Source organism: Nerophis lumbriciformis, linkage group LG05, assembly GCF_033978685.3.
Source record: "Nerophis lumbriciformis linkage group LG05, RoL_Nlum_v2.1, whole genome shotgun sequence".
Lineage (NCBI taxonomy): Eukaryota > Metazoa > Chordata > Actinopteri > Syngnathiformes > Syngnathidae > Nerophis > Nerophis lumbriciformis.
In genome coordinates this window covers 24,957,026-24,980,632 of record NC_084552.2, presented here as the reverse complement: position 1 = coordinate 24,980,632, position 23,607 = coordinate 24,957,026, and the positions used below count along the sequence as shown (strand labels likewise).

Here is a 23,607-nt window from a genome sequence, read left to right as displayed (position 1 = left end):
TTTATACCCAATCATGGCACCCACCTGTTCCCAATTTGCCTATTCACCTGTGGGATGTTCCAAATAAGTGTTTGATGAGCATTCCTCAACTTTATCAGTATTTATTGCCACCATACCCAACTTCTTTTGTCACGTGTTGCTGGCATCAAATTCTAAAGTTAATGATTATTTGCAAAAAAAAAAATGTTTATCAGTTTGAACATCAAATATGTTGTCTTTGTAGCATATTCAACTGAATATGGGTTGAAAATGTTTTGCAAATCATTGTATTCCGTTTATATTTACATATAACACAATTTCCCAACTTATATGGAAACGGGGTTTGTATATATGTTTTATTTAGGAGACTTCCGTGTATGGAAGAAATGTGTGCATTGTGTAGCGTATATGCTGCAATGTTTAGCATTAAAAAAAACATGTTAATATAAACTAGATTAACAAATCTCACATAGGCTGCATATTCCATAGCAACAACATACTGTATCTTGATATAGCTAAACATTGTTGAAAACCAAACATTGCTAGACAACAGGGAAGTATCTTAATCTAGCTAAACATTGAGACAAAACATTAACTGCACACCATTAACAAACTATAGCACCGATCCCAAAACAGTGACGGCACTCGTTAACCTCCATCAACTACATTGCCAAAGCACAAATAAGTCCAACATTGTCTTTCATGGCTAAATACTTAATTCATAAACTATAGAGTTGTAACAAAGTGTACTTCTACTCCCTTTTATGATGTGTGTGCGGATCACATTCCTATATTTTTTTTATGATATCTGGCTTGTGTTTTCGCCATTAAACCTTTAAACTACGCTCAGATTTGCTCTGCTTAAGGTAAATAAACAGCCGCCATATTTAATGTTTGTCTGCCATCTGAGAGGACGTCATGTGGTGGCAACCTAGTAATTGTAAGGAACCTTTGTAGACTCCTTTGTAGAGATGCCTGCTGTTTTACAAAGTGGTGAGCGCAAGCACAGTAGAAAACAAGGTGTATTTATTCACACACATCTGTACATACATTAAATACACACAGCATCACACACTCTCAGCAAGCACATTCCAGCATGATTTACAGTCATGTATACACGATAGGAGCATTTGTCTTTTGCACTGGGGCCCAGTGCAAAGGTCATGATTGCGGTGAAAAGGTTGCATGCAAGTGTCACGGGTCAGTGGAGGTCTTTTGTGTTTGTTTCTTTCTATCTGTTGTGAGCTCATTTCCTACGTGTTTGGGCCATTCAGGTTCTATGCTCTGGTTGACTTTCCTCACAGTAAGGGATACTGGAGGGATTTAGCTGCAAAGCCATGCCCATTGTCCAGCCATTGGAATGTACTGCTCTGCTGTGTGTGTGTACAAATTGCTGCATACCTGCATGTAATAATGGGATTTTGTGTTATCAGTGTCACCTCAAATTTTCTGATGATATTAGAGTACACTAAATGATTGAAGCTGTATTAAAGATGTGGCCTGTGCAGACAAAAAACACTTGTATGTGCTTTAGGTTATGTGTGTTCCATCATGGGTCGCCGGCGCATTCTGCATAACATCAACTCTCCAGACTGGGCGATTCGCATGCAGGCGGAGAGGCAGGCAGTCAACTTTATGATCCAAGGTGGGAACATTTACTGTATCAGCAATCTAAACAAAAAACAAAGTCAAAAAAGGTCAATTTTTGGCATTGCTGGACACCACCACCTCTGCCCGCTAACCTTTTCGTGACCTGTGAGCAGGATCTGCAGCTGACCTCTGTAAGATGGCCATGATCCGAGTCTTTAACCTGGTCTGCTCCTCCAGTTCACTCTCTGTGAGGTACTTCCAGTCATCTACTTTATAAACAGAATATGTTCTTATCCATTGAAGAAATAGCCAGAATACATAAGTGGTATTCCCCCGCTTACCATCCAACTGAATGTATAGACTCGTGAAATATTCCCCGCTGACTGCCACTGCTGCATGCAAATGTTCTGACACAATACATGGCAGAGAAAATAAATAATGTTGTGAATGTGTTTGTAAATGTAGGCTCATAGCCCAGCTCCACGATGAGCTGCTATGGGAAGTGGAGGAGTCGCACGTGCAAGAGTTTGCAGGTAACGCTGATTGCATTGGGATTGCTCCCATATTATAGAGTTTTCAAATCTTTAAAATAAGTCTCAGAGGTACCACAATAGTACATTCAAATGTTGTCCAAAATGTAGCCTTGTTGCTAGAATTTAGACAGTTTAGTGCTTTTAGTAAGACCGACTAGAAGCCCACTGTTTGGTGTGCATGTAGCCGACATCGTGTGTGTCTCCAAGAATCACTATTGTACTTAGATCAACGCAATGGATGCTATACATCAAAGAGTATAACAATGTAATTTTAGGATTGGGAAAGGAGGACACAAACTAGCATAGCTACAGTGCATCTGGAAAATATTCACAGTGCTTCACTTTTTCCACATATTGTTCTGTTACAGCCTTATTCCAAAATGGAATACATAAGTATTCACAGCATTTGCACAGTACTTTGTTGATGCACCTTTGGAAGCAATTAGAGCCTTGAGTCTTTTTGAATAGGATGCAACAAGCTTAGCACACCTTTGGGCAGTTTCAACCATTCATCTTTGCAGCACCTCTCAAGCTCCATCAGGTTGGATGGGAAGCGTTGGTTTTCATCCGGGATGTCTCTGTACATTGCTGCATTCATCTTAGTCTAGTCAGGGAGGTGACCAAGAACCTGATGGTCACTCTGTCAGCGCTACAGCATTCCTCTGTGGAGAGAAGGGAACCTTCCAGAAGGACAACCATCTCTGCAGCAATCCACCAATCAAGCTTGTGTGGTAGAATGGCCAGATGAAAGCCATTTCTTAGTAAAACGTTTGCCAAAATGCACCTGAAAGACACTCAGACCATGAGAAACGAAATGATCAGGTCTGACAAGACAAAGATTGAACTCTTTGGCGTGAATGCCAGCCATCATGTTTGGAGGAGACCAGGCACCACTAATCACCAGGCCAATACCATCCCTACAGTGAAGTATGGTGGTGGCAGCATCATGCTGTGGGGATGTTCTTCAGCGGCAGGAACTGGGGGACTTGTCAGGATAGAGGGAAAGATGAATGCAGCAATGTACAGAGACATCCTGAATGAAAACCAACGCTTCCCATCCAACCTGATGGAGCTTGAGAGGTCCTGCAAAGAGGAATGGTCGAAACTGCCCAAAGATAGGTATGCCAACGTATTCAAAGAGACTTGAGGCTGTAATTTCTGCCAAAGGTACATCAACAAAGTATTGAGCAAAAGCTGCTAATACTTATTTTTATGTGATTTTTTTATTGTTTATTTCTAATACATTTGCAAAATAAAAATAAAAAAGCCAATATGGGGTAATTTCTGTAGAATTTTTGGGACAATATCCCATTTTGGAATGAGGCTGTAACATAACAAAAATGATCAAATTTACAGCTTCTATGTTTGTACCTGACTGACTGATAGTTGGCGGAACTTCAGTTTAAAATGTGTAGCGAAGCCTGCATTCTCCCCATTTTTTAGTATAGAAAACTGCGGTTGGCAGGTCTGACGCGTTGTCATGAGGGTAGAAGTCACATTACTATTGTAACATCATGAAAAAGTCACGTCTGCATACTAAGAGGCTTTACAATTCAAAGTGGTTGTTCATGTGTGTGTCCAGCTCTGGTGAAGCGCACTATGGAGGGTCTTCGGCACATAGACCATACAGGTGTCCATCTCAAAGTGAGTGCAGAGAACACGTTTGGATTGGGTTGCGGTATTTCAACTTATGTATGTGATCTCTCCAGGTTCCCCTGAAGGTGGCAGTCTCCCGTGGCAAGTCCTGGGGTTCAATGTCTGAGCTTTACATCCCTTCTTTCTCCTAGTGCCCTCTTAACATTTATCTATCTCCTCCGCCTCTCTCACTCTACGTTTTCTTCATCATTCAGCAACTTCTTAGAATCACTCTGCCTGTGTGTCTCGCCTCATTCGTCCTGCATCCACATTGCCATGGAAACACAGCAGCTGCGGCTCCTTCCCGCTCCCAGCCTTTTTTCACTCCGTTCGTATCCGAGGGCAACGGCATCAGCTAAAGACTAGATTGCACCAGTTCTTTCTTTTTTTCTTTTCCTCCTCCATTTCCACTCTTTCTTGTTGAGACTGTTGCTCTCGCTTTGTTGCTGAGGTGACTATACATGTTCGAAAGAGTGATATTTGAATTATTTACTGTTGTATGCTTAATAAAGCATGCTGGTTGTCACTTTCAGTATACTACGTCGACTCTTCTATTCCACCTCCTCCCCCACACTGCACTCTAGTCTTGAGCCCCCTTTGTCTTGATTCAAGTCCCTCACACACACATTCCACAAATCGCCGTACACAAGCTCACACACATTTCACAAACACACACACACCCACGCTTTTTTATCCACCATGAATGCTCTCACACAGGCTTGCAGGCACACTGACCAAATTTCCTTATCCGAGGCGCTCTTTGATATTGTCAATTCAGACCCATTATGCCAATGCAAACGTCACCACAAGCCACGGGCTGTTTTATTTCAAATGTTGCCTACTGTTGTTGTAAAACTACTTTCCACCAGTTCCAGGCTTGCCGTGTGCGACCATGCTGATGCACTGGACAGTGTTATGGAAATCTGGCCCTCTATTCTCTCATTGTTCTGTTGGTTTAAGGGTGCACTGCCTTTCCCCCTTATCCCACACACCACCCCCACGCCAACTCCCTCTGCTGAGGGGAGCGTGAGACTGGTATGTGTAAGTTCTTGAAGCCGATCTCTTTGCATTTATTGTCAAGTCTGTCGACAGGTAAAACAAACACTGCAACCCTGTTGTTGAAATTCCTTACTAATGAATGCAACTTCGCCTCATTGACATGCAATTTCTTTTAACGGGATGGATTGCATGTTAACATTAAGGACATTTAATGAGCTTTTTGTCACTATGGTAGGCAGACTAGTCCAGTTGGCAAGGGAAACCGTGTGAGCTTCCCCACAGCTGCCATGGCAACCTCAGATGCGAGTACCATCCCACCACATTCGTAATGATGCTAAGAAATAACTTTGCTACTGCAACATGTAAAAGCTCAATGCATGGTCATTTTTTATTGATACATTATATATACATCCACGTTCATCATAATGCAGGGAATTCCATCTTTAAATCTATACAGTGTTCAGTTGTCATTGTAAAAAAAAGAAGGGCTCATAATCCCATAGTGTCATTTCCAGTGTGATGGTACGGCATTAAGGGAACTGATTCAATGCAGCCACTGAGGTTAAAGCAGAGTGGCTTAACCAGCAACGAATTCCCTGACATGTTACTTGACCCCCTCACCACTCCCATCCCATCTTTTTATATGAACTGTGCTTTGTGTTTTGGGCTCTCATCCCTTTTGCACAAACCCTATTAGTCAGTGGGACCTCAAGTGCAACTAACTTCCTACCTTCAGTCGCAATGGGCCTCTTTTTTCCTCAAATTCCACACCATTCCATAAATGCGCCACCTCCCCCTACAGCTCACTTATGCCCCAATTACAAAGTTCCCTCAGTTGCAATTTAAAAGTCTAGCCTTCCACCCATCAGCTAGTTCCTCTGTCCATTCCCCCGTCATGGCCATGTATTTGACCTGGCCGCATCCTATCAGTGTGGCTGCAGATCAGTTCCCCGCCGTGCTGTGCTGTGTTTCCTGGCAACAAGACAGCAGTCATGACAGGACAGAGAGAGCCTCATGGCATCGCAGCATCTCGCTAGTTTGACTTTCATGGCTGGTGTGGGAAGGAAGCGAGCAGTGTTGCTTTTTGACTGTGCTAAGCTCACTTTGACATCTCCAGAGTTCAAGCAGACAAGGAAGGTGGAGGGCGTGGAGCCCTGGGTCAAGATGGTGTGCAGCCCGGCCCCTGAAAGTGGCCGGAAGTCATTACTATGGGATCATTGTGAGGTAATACAGATGAAGACACCTGCATTACTGGATAATTAGTGCCCTAGATAAATTTAAAATATAATTTTATTTTACATTTACAGCTTCTGTTATAAAGTGGGTAAAAACCAGCCCTCGGACGCTATTTACAAAACAATGTACAACTTTACAGTTACTAACTTACAGATTCAAAACACGACTTTGAATCTTACTCGTAAGAAAAGTCAACAAAGTTAAGAGTTGAATTTTTTTGGTTGATTTCTCCCCCGAATAGTAGTGGTTCAACAAAAACCTTCGAAACATGACTTTACACTTTCAGTGACACAATCTTTTCCCTGTCTGCTTGGACAACCATCATCAACAAATCCACCTTTTCTTTTTGACATCTGTACAAATATGCAGAGGTACATTTGTGTATACTCCAACAGAAAAGTAAAAAAAGGAAAATACAAAAGAGAATTCAATCCAAACACCCCTTAAGACTCAATCGTGAGTGGTAATATATATGAGATATAACATCATTGCAGCATTTCACATTTATGATCGAATCTGTCAGTCGTTTGTAGTTTGCCTACTTCGTCATATTTATTGCTTGACTGAATGGCACGTGGACACAATTCTTTCCTCAAAAATAATAGAAAATACAACCATTTTGAACACAAAATGGCAACACAAAGAATAATAATGTTACTGTCACATTTAGCATTGGATTTCCAACCCCTAAAAATAGCTGTTGGTCAGTATGAATTAAAGATGGTGCAATGACTGTGTCCTGCATGGGTGCCGATGACAGAAACGGTATCCATATTCCTCACAGCAAACAAAAGGCCAAATCAAAAGGACCTGTGTTTTAAGTCAAGACACAGTTGTGCTACAAGTGCTGAAGTGTTCTTGGCACCTGTGGCCTCAGTCCAGAGTGAGTCCGTTTTTGTATGAGCCGCAGTAAAGCGGCATCCTCACCAGAGGTGGAGGGAGAGAGAGAGAGAGAGGAGTCCATGTCATCCTTGTTGCAGCATATCCAGCCCCCACCTCCCACCCCCAACCGCTAATGTGCCACATTCCTCCCCAAGATCCTCGCCATCTTCAGACGTTGGAAAATTTCCACATGGCAGCCTTCTTCCTAAGACACCACTGACGCAAATTACGGCAAATAATAATAGCGCATATTTACAATCATACATGATCTCTAACATCTAATGTATGTTAATAACTACTTAACTTACTTTTACTCTGTGCCCCCTTAAAGTAAATGCAAAAAAACAACAAAAAAACAATATCGCAAGTTTACATTCATGCTTTTTAGGGGACATTGCCTTTCACAACCTGCAGCATCTGTACATTTGTGCACTTTTATGTTAACATACTGACCTTGTAATAATTTCTTTCTTAAAGTGGTTTTGGTCACTGTTGAGGATTTCCTCATTTTAAACAAAAAAGTTTGTGCAGTATAGTGGATTGTAGAGCACGTAAATGATGCCTCTCCATCAGGGGAGGGCTCTCGATGCAGCCCACCTTTCAAAGCAATTGGAAATATATTTGCACATTGTTTTTCTAGCATGCACACATCGCACTGTATGGAATGGCCTCAATCTCGTTACCTTGCGTAATGACAATAAAGCTGATTCTGATTCTGATTCTGAAAGCACCCGCGCACTCAAGCAAACCTCATGACAGAAGTGAGATTGTATATCAGCAGAACCTTTTCTACACATTACTACAAACCGGCTCCCAGGGGCATAGGTCTTGACATGGCATTCCTGTCGAGTAGTGAATAGACATAGACAAAAATTGTAGTGCACTTTACAGTTGAAAAATCACCCTTAAGCTACTTGAGGCTGTCCAGTTCACGTGTTATTTGAACCCCTGTGTTTGATTTCAGTGCATAAAGAATTCTAAATTATGTGTTCAGAATTAATGTACTCTCATTTGTAAATGTCATCATGCAAGAACTGAGCTAGGCAATAGCGCAAATGGCTCACCGTCGCCTTTACAATCTACCTCTGCGAAGGCCGCCTCTTGTTCTAGACATTCATACTGTGTAATGATGCTCAGTGTTACGTGAGATAAAGTGTACTCTGTACAATTTTGGTATGACATTCTAATCTGGAAAGCCTCAGGCACATTTCAAAATTGGACGCTTTTCCCTTGACAAAGCTGAATCCCAATGTCTCTGTCATGTTTGTTGATGCTCCTCGTGCATTTTGCTTTGTACAACATTATGGAGTTTTAAAGAACGGATGCTCACTCACAAAAGTCATAGCCCGTAGCGAGTATATGTGTTTGTATTTAGTATTTAGTATATATTTTGACATTTAGCTGGAGGTTCATTTTGGGGCGTTAGGTGCTGTGGCTTGTGTAAGTCTAAACATGCGAGTGTCCATGCAACCCACCCCACTTCGCCTCATTTAGAAACACTGTTTCAGCATGATAGTCACAAAATGGCTACCGGCAACAGAATGTCACGATCCTGCAGTAAACCTTTCACCATTTGCCTGGCTGCTACGATTACTCTCTAGTAATTGGTAGCCTCTTGAAAGATTTACAAGCTCTGGCTGTGTATAGACCATTTGGCACCCTTTACCATGTTTTGAAAACATTTTTCATGCAAATGTTTCACGTTGTTATTATTGAAAATCTAAAAAAAAGTAACAATACTTTTTCTTCACATACCGTACATATATATTTATATATGGCATATATAAATATATATTAATTGATTTTCTCCCCGCCACAGGGTAGGCGCTGCTCACACTGGGTACTTAGGCATGCCACATTGCATTGCTTTTTGCATTCCGCAGTTGCTTGGCAGGCGGGCAAGATGTCATCCAGGCAGCGTTGCTTTTGGTGAGTGTGCACACACTCACACACTCATACATCCAGTCAATAGTCCGACCTGGAGGCAGCAGAACATCAAACTGCCCAGATAGCATCTGAGGGTTTGAGTAAAGTTCTAGGGGCCCCAGTAAGCTTTCATAATAAAAGCAGTGCAGCAAGGCGTTGTATCTCATGCAGAGATGGTGGGAAATGGGTGGGGTCAGGGTCAAAGGTTAGTGGTTATGGGGGTGTAGGGTCTCGGCCCAGGGTTGCAGACAGTTTTGTGAACGGGAGGAAGGGAGATGTCGTTTTTATATTTGTATGCATTTGATAGTTGACTCATTTTAGGTTAGATCATGAACTCTGCTGGCTTTATTGTGCTGAAGTTGTATAAATATTGCTCGTTGTCATGTCTCTACTATCCCATGTCAGTGTGGTTTAAAAGCCTCTGTTGCTTTATCTGGCAGATAATTGCATATTGCAACATATAGTACTATAAATAATGCTGTCCAGTAATACTATTGTTATTATTATATTATTTGAATAAATGTTGAATTGTGTATTAGGGCAGCTCAAGAGACCAGAACCAAAATGGTGAGAGAGATGAATGATGCACCCACTGTGCTCATCCTTCTATCTGTCTTCCTCACCATGGTGGTCACACTCTTTGCTCTGCTTTAATATGGCGTCGAAAGCCAAATTATGTGATATGTGTGGACCAAGTACACACACCATACATATTCAGGGAAGCCACGTCCCCCCACCCCTCACCCCTTTTCCTCTCTTAGCTGAGTCTAAACCTGCCTGATGCATCTTGCAGCGGACCAATCAGGGAAGGGCGTGTTGTGCGTGTGGGGGGGATTCACTCGGGAATAGTGAAGAATGAGGGTATTGATCATGTGATGTCCACAACTAATGCTGATTTTTCTCGGATGGAAGGAAGAAAAAGGTAGTAAGGATGCCAAAACAGATTGATAATAATGAAAATGGAGGAAAACAAAAAGGAATGTCAAACAATACTATAAAGACAACATAAGTATTGTCGATGTTAGTGACTGAAAAATTGAAAACGTATGTAATTATGCCTAAAAGAAATAAATAAAAGCTGTCAGAAGAGAGGAGGGGCTCTCAGATGTAGGATGGGAGGGGGTCGTCGCTCCCTCTCTCTGTCCCTTTCTTCCTCCATCTCTCCCTTTCACCTCTCACTCCTCACGGAGCTGCAAGCGGTACCGGCTGTATCGGATCTGGAAGAAGAGCCTCTCCAGTGCCGAGCGGCTCATACCAGGAAGCCTGTAGTCATCGCTCTGGCCTGTTCGGCGGAAGCCGAGCGACTCGTACAGCTTATGGGCGGCCATCTTAACGGCTGTGGTGCCCAGTACCACGGAGCCGTAGTTGTTGCGCACCGCAAACTCCAGAACACGTCTACCCAGGGCCTTGGCAATGCCTTTGCCGCGGTAACGAGAATCCACGGACATGCGTCGCAGCTCCACCGCGTTGTCATCCTCACGGCCTTGTGCCGCCACGATGCCCACGACACATCCGTCCAGCACTGCTACCCAGAAACAAGAGCCTGAGGAGGGATGAGACACACTGAGTTAGTTTATTACGGCCACAGACTGTCAGTTATTGCAGGGAGTGTGTCTCAGTACACTACAAAGACGCTTAGCGTAAAATGTGTTTGTTATAGTAAAGACAGCAAGAGACTGTACTCCATCAAGCATGCACTGGTGAAACAAAGGGGTGACATGCCAAATTAGTTCATGTCAGATGCAAATATTAGCAGACAATATTCTACCACCTGAAAAAAAACTGCTTTCAAAGTCAAACAAACATGGTACTTGAGTGCGTGCTGCGTTCAGCTGCACAAACTATGTAATATTTTAAGGAAAAAGACCCTTCCTAACCTTCCCTATTTTTATTGTCAGATGTATTCATATCCAGCAAGTGGTTACATGGTATTATGCTCAAACGCATTGTGTCGGTAACTGAGCAAATGATTCCATGAGTCCATGAATGGCAGATTGCAAAAACAAATTGCCTAATGATCTTTGAATCCTTATTTTGATCAATTTTCCTCCTTGCTGGCGCATTGCATGGTTCAGTTGTGGGGGAAATGCATGGATCTTAAAAGTTCCCTATTGTGCGAATGGAACTACTCAATGATGTAGCAATGTGTCTCTCGAGCCTGAGAGACACAAACATGATACAAATCTATCACCTCACTTAGTAGAGGTTACGTCACTTCTGAGATAGGTACTCAAACTACGACCTCTCATGACATGAAGGAAAAATATATTTCCTCTGTTGAGTATGCCCTGTTAACACTTCATGGAAGGCATATTTGTAAACAGACTTAACCACACATTTTTCTCTATACATAGTGCACAATATGTATTATTGTTTATTACTTATTTTTAGTTTTATTCTTATGTTTTTCTTTCTTTACATACTTTCCTCATTATGGGAAAAATAAACTATCCTATCCTATTTTATAAAATACAGCTGGTCCGTCAGTCGGCTCCAGACGTGGGAGCTGTATGTTATTTAATTTAGTTTTTCCTCAGCAAATAGGCTAACCTGGCATGATGTTACTGGTAAAATGTGAATGTAATGTTTGCACTGTAGCTCACAGAGCTATGCTAGTTTTGCTGACATTTGTTTTCTCCTGTCCCACTCCTAACAGGGGAACTGCACTTTTGGGGATTTTTGCCTACCGTTCACAATCATTGTGAAAGACATGACGACGGATGGATTTTTTTAATGCATTCTAAATATTAAATACATTTGATCAAGGTCCGCTTACAGTGGAGCATATTGGGGACGTTCAATTCTGCCTATTGAGCCCTTAAAAAAAATACAAACACATCCATTAAAGTTTTATATACATGATGTAATGTAGTACCGGGCACATTTATAATAACATTTAATATTTATGTATTTTGAACATTTTAAGCATATGCTTAAAATGTGCTAATTAATTTAAAAAATGCATCAAAATGTTAGCTTTTTTTTTTTCTCTCTATCACTGATTTCTGCTCACTGCAGTCTTCATGAGAGCCAACAAGCATTTAAACATCACTTACTGTACAAGGTCTGTTGTCATTAGGATGGCAACTGCTAGGATGTTTATATATTCCCATTTTGATTAAGAAAGTCTCATAATCCTCATGAAGGAACGGGATGGAGTGCGGGGGAGTAAGAAGCGCTTTTCGTGTCGTTCTTTTCTTTTCTTTTCTTGGGAAATGTGCCCAAAGTCGTCAGATTATGTCTTCAGCCATCTACTTTTCAGGGGAGAGGCATTATTTATGATCTACAATAAACTTACATGGCGCAGAGAATAGAGGAAACAGCAGACGGAAGCATTTACGTCGCCGCTATAAATAGTTTGTCTGCGTTAGCGCTTATAATAACAATATCACGAATACTTGGTTAATATTCAAGTCACGAAATATAAGTGGAGTATTGTTGGCGCTTTTTCAATGGTTATTTATTGGATTTTATGGTCAAAATAGTGGAGCTCCCTATGGCTGCACTGTAAGCGGTCTTTTATTTACGTTTATTAATATTTAAAATGCATTAATCCATTAATTCGTTCATTCATTAATGCATGGATTAATTAATTAATTAATCCATGCATTAATCCATCCATCGTCTTTTATAATGATTGTGGGGAAAAACAGGAATTTCCCCTTTAATGTCATGTTGTTATATGTGATATATGTGGCATCTATTACGGTACATTAAACAAGTGCAGCGTTATTGTGTACATGTAAAAAAATAGTGCGCAATAGCACTTCTTGGTGAGGATAAACAGAGGTCATTAGCATTTAGATCCACTCGACATCCATTGCACCGGTTGCCCAGGGTGGGGGGTCCCCACATCTGCGGCCCTCTTCGAGGTTTCTCATTGTGCCCATCGGGTTGAGTTTTTTCTTGCCGTGATGTGGGATCTGAGCAGAGGATGTCGTTGTGGCTTGTGCAGCCCTTTGAGACACTTGTGATTAAGGGCTATATAAATAAACTTTGATTGATTGATAAGCTACAGACACACAAAATGGTGTGTTTTCAGTAAGGCTTCTGAATTTCATCATGTCTATATTTTAGCATCATTTCAGGCCAACAGAGTTCCAATATACTATTGTGGAACCTCTGTAACTTATATAATATCAGTGTTTCCAACGTCTGATTTCCAACGGCAAATACACTTTGGACCACCACAAATAGATTTGCTGCCACCTGTAAAATAGCAGTATGCATTGTAACTAAGTTTCTAAACACAGTTCATGTCCAGCTGGTTTGCCACAGACTAAAAGGGCAGAGCAGGAGGGCTCATTGTTGCCTGTTTAGCGAGTATTCAAACCCCTTAAGGGTAAATGTATTCATATTCTGAAATTTCAGCATGGAGTCTTCTATTCCTACAGAGGTGGACCATTAAAAATGAAAGACAGGATGTGGTTCTTGCATCATGTAATCTAACACAAGTGGTCACAAAAGGATTTGTCGTGGAAGCGGAGATCCAGACATGCATGGCACCATACTAGCCCGGGGAGTGTGCATTACTACTGCCTTGGTGTCGAGGTGGGGAAGCATGCAGGGCACCTCCACAAGTGTGCAGCCCAGCATCTGACGAGCGATTGTGCTACAAAGTGCGTCCTGGACCGTGGCTAATTTTTTATGAACCCGTGGAACATTGTAGAAAACCAGCAAATGTGGAAAATTACAGCCTTATTAAAAAAACAAAAATGTTTTTTGTTAATTACATTCTAACATACCCACCCCACACTGACACAAAGGTTTTGCAGTGATAGGAAGGGATGAGGCGGGCATTTGCTCTTCCAATGCCCTCCTGACCATCTGTCTGACCTGAGCCAGTGCCAGGAATGAAGACAACACAGTCAAAGCATGCACGCCAAGCCAGTACGCTTCTTCTCGGCCACACTTGTTACAACCACACACGTACTCCAACTGAAGGGCGTCAAGGCTTCTTGACATCCCAGCTCAGAGAAGCGATGCGGGCTTAATAACTGCTTGTTATTAAACGCTCATGCAGAAATTGCAGTCTAATTTAATCTTGTTTAATGGCGACATTCACAACTTGCTCAACTAATCCTTTTTCAAACCAAAAAATATAACAAAAACACCACTGGCCATCTTATGTTACCATTAGTGGTTTAAGCGATCAGATTTGATAGATAAATAAATGTCTACATTTGTCGCAATTATAAGTGCAAAAAACCTTAGCACAGACCAAAGAAAATGTTGACTTTGATTGTCTTTCATTTTCAGTACATACGCATACGGAAGGATACAAAACATGGCCAGAAAATATAAAAATTACCAAAAAAAAGTTTGAACAGTTGATCTAAAGCATAAATCACTTCAAATACCACCCTTGCGCGGTGACGTTGTTCTTTTTTTCTGTGCGTATCCTTAAGGTTTGAACTAGGAATGACCGAACACAAACGCAAGTGCCCTCTAAGCTTTAAAGTGGGACCTATGACTTATTTTATGAATTAGAAATGTTGTTACAATGTTGGATACTTCTGTTTAACGAGTCAAATCATAAAGTTCATGCATTCTTACCGGACTTTCTGGCAGTATGCAGTGAGATAAATGCTGTATAATTTTACGATACTCCGTTTCGATTCTAGAGTGTGCAGGTGTACCTAATGTTGTGACCAGCGAATCTATACCACGAGTCATCAACCTTTTTTCTTGTGTGAGCTACATTTACAAAATAAAAATTTCAGTGAGCTACTTTGTTTTTGCTGCTTTTTATTGTAACATTTATTTTCATAGCTCATTTCAACCTAAACAAAGGTAATACGCTTGTTTTGCCACAGCATTAACACAATGTTGGCATACACAACTCACATTTTGTATTATTCATGTGCATCCTATATCTAAGTATGCATTTGTTTCTAGTGCAGGTTGTTTAATCACACTAAATTGGCCCTTGTGTGTAAATGTTGTCTATTCTGTGTGTCTGTGATGGCCCTGCGATGAGGTAGCGACTTGTCCACGTTGTACCCCACCTTTCGCCCGACTGGAATGGTTGGAATTATATGAATGGCAACATGTAAATTAGACTGTATTTAAAAAGCAGATCTCCACTAAAACATTCCGGTCATTGGGCCCCATTCAGCAATAAGTTCCTAACTTTTCCTCTTATATTTCCTAAGTGATTTCCTAAGAGGAGTCCATTCAAACTCATGACGTGTTCTTAAACGGCCAAATTGTTCCCACCTGCTATTCTTAAGTTGCTGAATGCCAAATGGTTAGCGCGTGCGTGTCTATCATAATTTGCATATAAACACACCATTATTACCCCAATATGCATATGTAAACAACCCTTAATTCTGTAATTTGCATACGTAAATGCCCTTAATTCCCATATAAGGGCACAATTCCGGCGCAAAAGCCAAACATCAAACACACGGAGAAAACACAAACAGATTACAGAAGAGAAATTCGTATTATCCCGCGGGGTAAATACATAATGTCAAAACGTAAGTTTAAGAAAGGGGGGACTGCTGAGGTAGCCTAAAGATTTTTTTGACCGTGACTGAAAAACAATAGCGGTGATGTTTGTCATCAAGCTATGTATTTAACAGTGTACATTTTCCAAACAATACATTATTTTTTAGAAAGACTGGGGCGTAGAGGGTTTCCTTTGAAATCTCGGAATTCCTCAAAAAAACGCATTATGAATGTGACTGAAGCAAGATGAACGCTAAATTTACACCAAAGCATATCCAATACATTGTGTATTATCTATACCACATATAAGTGTGTTAAATGTAGATCAGACAATTATCATATATGTTCCCTTTGATGGATTGATTTTGTTGCATATGAATTTCTTATAGCACTATATTGCCCTTTTTCATTTTTAAATCTCTATTGTCATTAAATAACCTTATAGAGTAGTGTAGTCCGTCATATTTAAATCTTGAAAGGATCCGTTATGGTTGCCAGGACCTACATTTTGAGAAGAGGCGAGAAGGGTGGAGGGGAGGCAGGTAATACTGATGACTTCCAAGCAAGATCGAGGGAAGAAAGAAAGACTGCATCCATTTGTCCATTCTTCATTGCTTTTCTAAAGTGCAGCAATCTCGTATTACCGTGTAACACTCAAAATATGTCAGTTTTATGCTGTCAACTTTTCTCCAGGCACGCCCTCCTCCTCGCGTCAAAGTGCATGTATGAATTGACGTGCTCACACATCAACAGTCCCCTCTTTAGTGTGCAAACTGAGGGCTGCATAAGACACAAAATTACAATTTAGAGCGAAATGTACTCCAGGTTGAGGAAGTTCCACATCCTGCGCCCGTCCATTAGTTCGCATTATCTTTACTGCCTCCCCTGCCCAATGCATCTAAGGTCTGTTTGTATGGAAAGCGCATGCATGCAACACAATTTGCACACACTACACTTTACTGTGTGCGCATGCCACTGTTCACGAGCGCAACCTGTCCTGCCTCTCTGCCGGGGTCGAAGGTCATTGGGGGGAAGGGACATTGGTGGGGCTTTACGCAAAGATGCAAGATGTGCCTCTACCATATCACACCGAGAAAGTACTGGTAATTGACTGTTTGGGTCACATGTTTACATACTGATCATAGGTTTGAATGTCATGTAAAATTAGGGACCCTTGATGATGTATTTGAACTGTTTTTGACTATACAATGTACATCTTGACTTATTTTTCTTAAAAAAATGTATTTTGTTGATACATTTGTAGAAACCGGAGTCCTATGAAGTACTTTTCACCGTTCGTTGACAACATGTTTTGAGAATGGCAGCGTTCACAAATCTGAGAACTACAGATGAACGACGTCTGTCCCCCATGACACCACTGCTGAAGAAATGAAGCCATGTCAATCCAGGTAAGGTCACTTATTAATCCCGAAGGAAATTGCGAGGGAGTCTGTCTCTCTCATACATACATCAACATTCACACAGACATGATGTAAATACATTAAAACAACGATAATACACATAATATATTAAAGCATTAGACAAATCTACCAGCAAGATGAATAATATGTTAACACTACCTCTAATAAAACCGCTAATATTTTAGTCAACGCCTTTGCTTTCTAAGGATTAACATGTTTTTTGCAAGAAAAACCAAAGTGCCAATAAATAATAAGCCAACTTGAAAAACTCCTTGAAGATCGTTAATGACCTGGATGTAGCAGAGAAGAAAGAGTCAGGCCTCTTCTGGACAGAGTAAGGCAAGGCTGCTTTTGCCTGCCTAAACCAGGAAAAGTTTGCATCGCTGAGCAAATCATCTCTTTTACAGACCGATGTCCCATCAGGCAATTTGTTCCAGACAAGCCATACTCTAAAAGCTGAGAGGTATTTGTTCTTGCTTTTCTGATAGACTGATGCTGGAGTTTGGAGTCTATCAAGGTGTCAAGGCTCTTGTAAGCCTATATTCTAGGGAAGAAGACCATACTGCCTGTTTGATTATGGAGATGTCATCTATAAAATGGCCTCCAAGTGTGCCCTCAGTGGACTGGATGCTCTCCACCATTCAGCCATCCGTTTTGCCTCTGGTCTGCTTTTTCCTACCCACCATTGTGATCTGTACAAACTGACAGCCCTTCCACCACACGAGGCGGCTTCATCACTGGCTCTTGTTTGTCTTAGAGACTATCACCTCAATACCTCTCTTACCTGTTGCACCTTTCCCATAATAATTATCACTTAAGATCCAGTGACATCATTACTCTGTCTAGCCCAAAAGCCGCACTGTTCTTGGCCAAAAACTTTTATTATGCTGCAGAATGTGACTGGAACGCCCTTCAACACTCCCTCAAACGTTCAACTCTTCCACCATTCCACTTGCTCAAACAGAAATTCCAACTGGCCTTAGCTGGTTGTTGTACATGTTTATTCTCGCTCTTGTTTCTATTTCTATACACACTAGTAGTTATTTACGATGTTTTTGACGTCTTAGTCTTTTTTTATTGATTGTATAGTTGTGTCGTCTTTATTTTTGGCGTTTTTTTTGGTGGGGTAGTGGGTTTGCTTTTGCTGGGGCCTCTTGCCTGGTCATCATTGTAAATTAGAAGCTGTTCTCACTTGATCTTTCCTGGTAAAATAAAGGTGAAATAAGATCAAATAAAAATAACTTGTGCTGCATGTTTGACTTTACAAGACAAGGAGCTTTTTTTATTGACCATGACTGACTGCAATTTCTCTTTACCAGCAAATAAAAAGGATATGTTGTTTGAACAAAACAGTATTACTTAAAATGATATTTATGCCAGTAATGGGTGCATGTAAACTTATGATCAGATAGGATTATCGGGCTTTAAATGCAGTTATTTTGTATTGACTTTTTAGATCAATGTGCTATTATTGATTGACTACACTTTCTTTAGATGATTAAAAACCTGTTGCCGGTGCTTTTGGATAGGTAAAACAACATTATATGTTGATTGAACAGCAGTAGAATCATGAGGATGGTACACAAGCTTATTAGAAGGAGTATGGTAACCCTGTTGTTGCATGCACGGCAAGCCTGGATCTCCTAATGGACCTCCTAATATTGATGGACAACCGTGGACACCTCTCGTTATATTAGCATCTGGCTTTTTCTTTGCTCCGGTTTAAGCTCTTGCATCAAAGAAGAGCAAAACGGGTCCTCACGTCACATTGTTACTAATCTCAGCCACCTTTCTGTATGTACTTTCTACTTTACAAGATTTTCCAACATGTTATTTAGCGCAGAGCTAAATTAAGCGCAGCAGGTAGTAAAAGAAGCTCCTCAGTAGCTAATCTTGTCACACTGGGGTCTTGGAGGGACTCCTCATTAAACAGTGAGCATGTATCACTGGCAGCTAACAAAGCTCCAGCTCATTTTATTACATCCACTTTCTAAGCCGCTCACTGTGCCATGACGTCGGTTCTTACTATGCTTGTCCTTAATTGACAAATATTGATCACTCTATTGATCTATGATTTCTCCCATGGCAGGGGGAGGAAGACGAGGAGATTGGAGCCTGCGAGTGCTGCATTTTGTCGGATGCAGAGGTAATAATAACAACAAAACCCTTTACAGTGAGAACTGAGAACGCATTTTTCATTCGCTCCACATTGATTGTATAAGTTATATTTGTAGCCACAACTGCCCTGGGGTAGACTGAAATGTGGCTGCCAATTTGCGCATACAGTTTCTCCGACCACCACCAAACGTTCATTCACATGCATACACCAGCACTGGGAAGTGTCTTCCCCCAAGGACACCGCAGCAATGGATTCAAACCCTCAGGTTGTTGGGCGGCCGCTCTACCATTTGAGCCCCGCCGCCCCAGGCAAGTAGGAGAGCTGAGTGAAGTTGGCCCCTCTTATCATTGCAAATATTAAAGTACCACTGCCTTTCGTTTGTACAACATCTGTGCTGGTTTGTGACGTAAGAATGTTTGTTTGTGCTGTTAAGGTTCTTCAGTAATTGTGAGATACATTTTCACAGCCCCCACACCTTGTCCAAATCTCAAACATTTGTGCTACTATGGCTTAAATTGTAATAACATTTTATTATTATTCACATCCGTAGGGATGTGTTGCTCGATATTGACATTATCAATAACTCTGGTACCAGATCATTATGCTGGAAAATCAATTCTCAAATCCACATATGGATACTTTGATACATCATTTTTTTTAAGCCATATGTATCATTAACAGGAACACATTGGAAAGTAACTACATTATAATACACGGTGGATGAGAACTACTTTTTCTTCCGCCTGGGTAAGTAAGTGTGTAAGCGCAGCGGCAAACTGCTCTCTGTCAGTCAGCCTGTAAAAACGAGGGCCGATTGTAAAAGTGTTAAGTTATTTCATCCACACAAACAGCCAAGACAATGTGTTTGTCAAAATTTAGTAGGGAACAAACATTGTTAAACACATCATGTTGAACTATCACACTGAATACTAAGTGTGAGAGGATCCATCCCAATATTGATACTATAAATACACTAGTCCAAAATAACAATAATGGAACAATAATTGCAACAAAATAAAAAAATATAACAGGCTGCTCTTAGTGCTGATTGTCCGCTTTTTCTGGCAGAGAAGAGGCTAGGTGTACCTGGGGGAGCAGCAGAGAAGGGCACAGGTGTGTTTGCCCAGATTATGCAAAACACAATCTCTGAAGTAAATCCAGGAATTTGCTGGACGTATAATGTTGAGAAACTGCAAAAAAAAGTATTGATCACATCAAACTAGTGTCAATCCCATCCCAATACCCACCTTGGTATTGAACTACCGATATTTACATCGATCCTCCCTGTAGTATTCCGGGTTGTAATTCAACATGTGTTTAACGATGTTTGTTCCCTAGACATTTTTGACAAATATCACACAGCGTCATGGCTGTTTGTGGAGATGAAATAACTGATGTATCAAAATATCAATATATTGATTTCCGAGCATAAAGATTTGGTATCAGGTCTTGATATGTCGTTACCGATCCCTGCATCACTACGGATGCAGAATATTAAAATGATAATAGCAACTTTTTTTTTTTGAGGGGTAGCACAAACGTTTGGGACAAGTTTGGAGACATTTGGACACAATGGGGAGGGCTGGATGACGTCACTAGTCAGAACATGTATTTTAGAATTATTGTACCTAAAAACCTTGACAGCATAAACAATTGGCTGTTTTATTTTGATATATACAATGGCAAGGGGGACCAACTTCACAAAGAGTATAAGATATATCCATAACTTTTACCATGTGTCCTGAAAACTTGCTGCCACGAGCACTAAGGGGTCCAAATCCACTTTTAAGACAGCATCTCTTTTTACACAGATGCTATAACATGTAATAATTGACCCCTTGCTTTGATTTGCAGACCCTCATCACTCGTGTGTTGCAGTCCCATGATTGCAGTGTAATGTGTAGCATAACAACACAGCTCATATTACACAAACATGTACAGTCACGCGAAATAAATAGTACCCTAATTTATGTAACGCTTCTACTCCTGAACTGCTGCACGCAAAAGGGCGACAATTTGTCAAAACATGCACCCTCTGTTGCCCAGGCTATTACTTTTCTGTCAAACCCAAAGTTTAAGCCTCATTAGTCAATTTGCCTTGACATTTCTCACACAACTCCACAAAACCACCGCTTGAACTTGAGGCTGATTAGCTCAATCACCATTAGAGGACGAACAGGCGTGTGTGTGTAAGATTTGAGAAAGATTGTTTAAAACATGGCTGCCATCAAACAGCTGACTTTTAAACTTTGAGGAAATATGTATTAAATGTATTTTAGCATGTCTTCCAAAGCATTTTGACCACAACTCGGCACTAATAAATGTGACTAAATGCATTTTCCCCCAACGAGACGTGTCCAGTAAACTGGGCTTGTGCTTGTGTTTTGGGTTTGGATTTAGTCTTTTTTTTTTTTTTTTTACAAAAAAAATTACGATAAAGACAGTCATATGGATAATGTGAAAGTAGCTCCACAATTTTAATCTGAATCAATAACGAACTACTCATTTCCTGCATAATTGAGAAAAATGTAACGCTTGTAAACAGTATTTGCACCCTTGACCTTTGCCCCCTGCTCTCGTCACAAAGTTTCCCAGTCGAGCAGTTATTTATTTACTAATCCTACTAACTTTAAGCAAGCAAACGGCAATAAAAATGTGAACTCTTTAACCACAATTCCTCCCTAAATGATAGGCACTAACTAAACCAATGACATTGCTGGCGTGTTCAGGTGCTGGCCCGCCCCCCTGGAGCCCCACCCTTCCATCTCAGCTTGCATTGTCCGAGAGCAGTGATGCCTGAACACCCCCTACGCCACCCTCCCGTCGACTAAACCACGATGGTCCTGCAGCAATAATTATAGTGCATGTCGTAGATTACTCAGCTTGTGGCCACACAGGAAGACAAAGGCTTAACTAATAACTTGCTTTGGTTATGATTTTTGGAGGGGGAATCTCACAAGAATTTGATTGACTTTACTGGAGGAAGTGCGGCTCAGCAGTTTCTTCCTCCTTGGCGGATCAGTGGTGATGCAGACCCTCCTGCCATCAGGCCTTCAAGTGGGGGGAAGGAGAAAAAAAATGCTGGGAGGAGGGGCGGCACATTTCAACATTTACTTCCCCACTTACAATTTGCGCGTGAGTTAGTTTTTTTTTAAATGACATTTCCCTCTTGAAACTTTTGAAACAATGGTAGAGCATGCATCGCCTGCCGAGCCACATTTGACTACTGTGTCATGACGCACACAAGTCGGGGTCTTACCTGTGGGTTTCATGTAATAGGCCTCAATGTCAGCCATGTCGGTGTGCAGGGCGTGATCCAGATAGCTGTGGATGACTTTCCAGCTGTAGTAGTAGCGAGCGCCCATGAGGACGAGCGGGGCGCAGCAGGTCAGTGTGAAGGATTTGGTCATAGAAAAGCACATTACTAGAGAGAAACGGAAGGTAAAAACAAAGGAAACCTGTCAGAAAAGAGAATCACATGTTTGATTTGTGCCAGGCAGGGCAGTTAATGCACAGGAGGTTTTTTGGGGTCGACATACTGTATAAGACAGGGTTTACAAAAAGCGGCCCGGGGGCCATTTTTTGTTATTCATCAACCCATTGTAGGAATGCAAATTTAAAAAATAGGAAACCGAGAGAAAAAAGGCACAATGTAAAGCGAAAAGGCTGAAATGCTGATAGCATATATATGTGTATAGATATTTATATACACATATACATATAAAAGTTGCATCCTCTCATAGTTTAATTTTACTGCCCTCGGTGGAAAAAATTTGGACACCCCCATGACATAAGGGTTTGTATAGGTTCTGCTGTAGGACTAGTTACACAAATGTAACGCTAGGGGGCGTAAAGGTAAAGGATGGATGGATGGATGGTAGGTTTATGCTGCATGTCGTATTTTTTGTGTATTTTTAAAAAAAAATACTGCCAATGTGCAGATTGGGAGGATTTGCTGACAAAAAACAGCCCAAAAGACAGCACTCCTTATTCACCCATTCATTGCCACACGTTTGCGCATGCGCCGCGCGCCTGACCATGCCTTTTGTTGAATGCCGGTGTTGCAACACACCATCAAACCTTTTCAGATATCGTGTAAAATAAAGAAAAGACTGGTAAAGTCATCTTTGTATTCGTAAGTTTGAATCGAGGTAGAAAGGGCGCCAACTTACCTGTGAGAAGAGCGTACAAAAACTGGGTTCTGCTTTGCTGCCGGAGCCCCCTAAACGCAGTGTTCGGTATCCTCTCCATGATGCCCTCGTAAAAGATGCGCCGCACCTCCTCCTGGTCGCCGCGCTCGAACTCGCGGATGAAGACCGCGTCCCGCCGCGCGTCTTTGGCCTCACTCGGGCCGGACGCGGAGGCGCTCCACATCATGGGCGCCTCCTTTTTGCTCCCAGGTATAGCATCGTGTTCATCCGCTACTATTTTAGTCTCGCAAACCATTTTGGGAGACGAACAATGCATGCAAAAAAACCAAGCAGGCACGTTTTGTACACAGTGAATGTGAGGATGGCGTCCCTGCTCAAAAATGAAGATGGATGGGGGAGAAGACGGAAGAGGAAGGGATGGATGGGGGTGGCTGTGCTGCAACCCTGAGCGATTCTGGCGACCAAGGCTGGCCGGCGCACCAGCAGCTGTATTTATAGGCGGGGAAGGGCGTGTGGATGGAGGTCCTGCGGGGGGGTTTCTGTGATTGGTGGCCGGGAGATGCTGATGGATTGAGGAGGAGGAGAGGAGAGACGCGCTTTTTATTGCATCTGAACCAGCGTATTTGGGTCGATGCGGAGGGGTGGGATGGGGCTGGGGTGCTCCATGCCGATGCGCCATACGT

General features: G+C 41.6%; 2 protein-coding genes across 6 annotated transcripts in view; one reads left to right on the top strand and one right to left on the bottom strand.

Moving 5' to 3' along the window:
- poln (polymerase (DNA directed) nu) overlaps nt 1–4,283 on the top strand; it is a 42,097-nt gene extending 37,814 nt beyond the window's left edge. For all 5 annotated transcript variants that reach the window (XM_061961010.1, XM_061961011.1, XM_061961012.1 and 2 more), the window contains 5 exons: nt 1,514–1,624; nt 1,743–1,821; nt 2,035–2,102; nt 3,685–3,746; nt 3,812–4,283. In XM_061961010.1, the coding sequence (XP_061816994.1) occupies nt 1,514–1,624; nt 1,743–1,821; nt 2,035–2,102; nt 3,685–3,746; nt 3,812–3,889 (398 nt within the window). In that variant the 3' untranslated portion in view covers nt 3,890–4,283. The remainder of the gene's footprint in view (nt 1–1,513; nt 1,625–1,742; nt 1,822–2,034; nt 2,103–3,684; nt 3,747–3,811) is intronic.
- An 816-nt stretch (nt 4,284–5,099) lies between these two features.
- Nucleotides 5,100–23,399, bottom strand: nat8l (N-acetyltransferase 8-like). Its single transcript, XM_061961024.2, has 3 exons — nt 22,946–23,399; nt 22,033–22,197; nt 5,100–10,323 (listed from the first exon to the last, which is right to left on the bottom strand). Exons 1-3 carry the CDS (start codon nt 23,238–23,240, stop codon nt 9,956–9,958), a joined length of 828 nt encoding a protein of 275 aa, XP_061817008.1. The 5' UTR covers nt 23,241–23,399; the 3' UTR covers nt 5,100–9,955.
- Nucleotides 23,400–23,607: the final 208 nt, after the last annotated feature.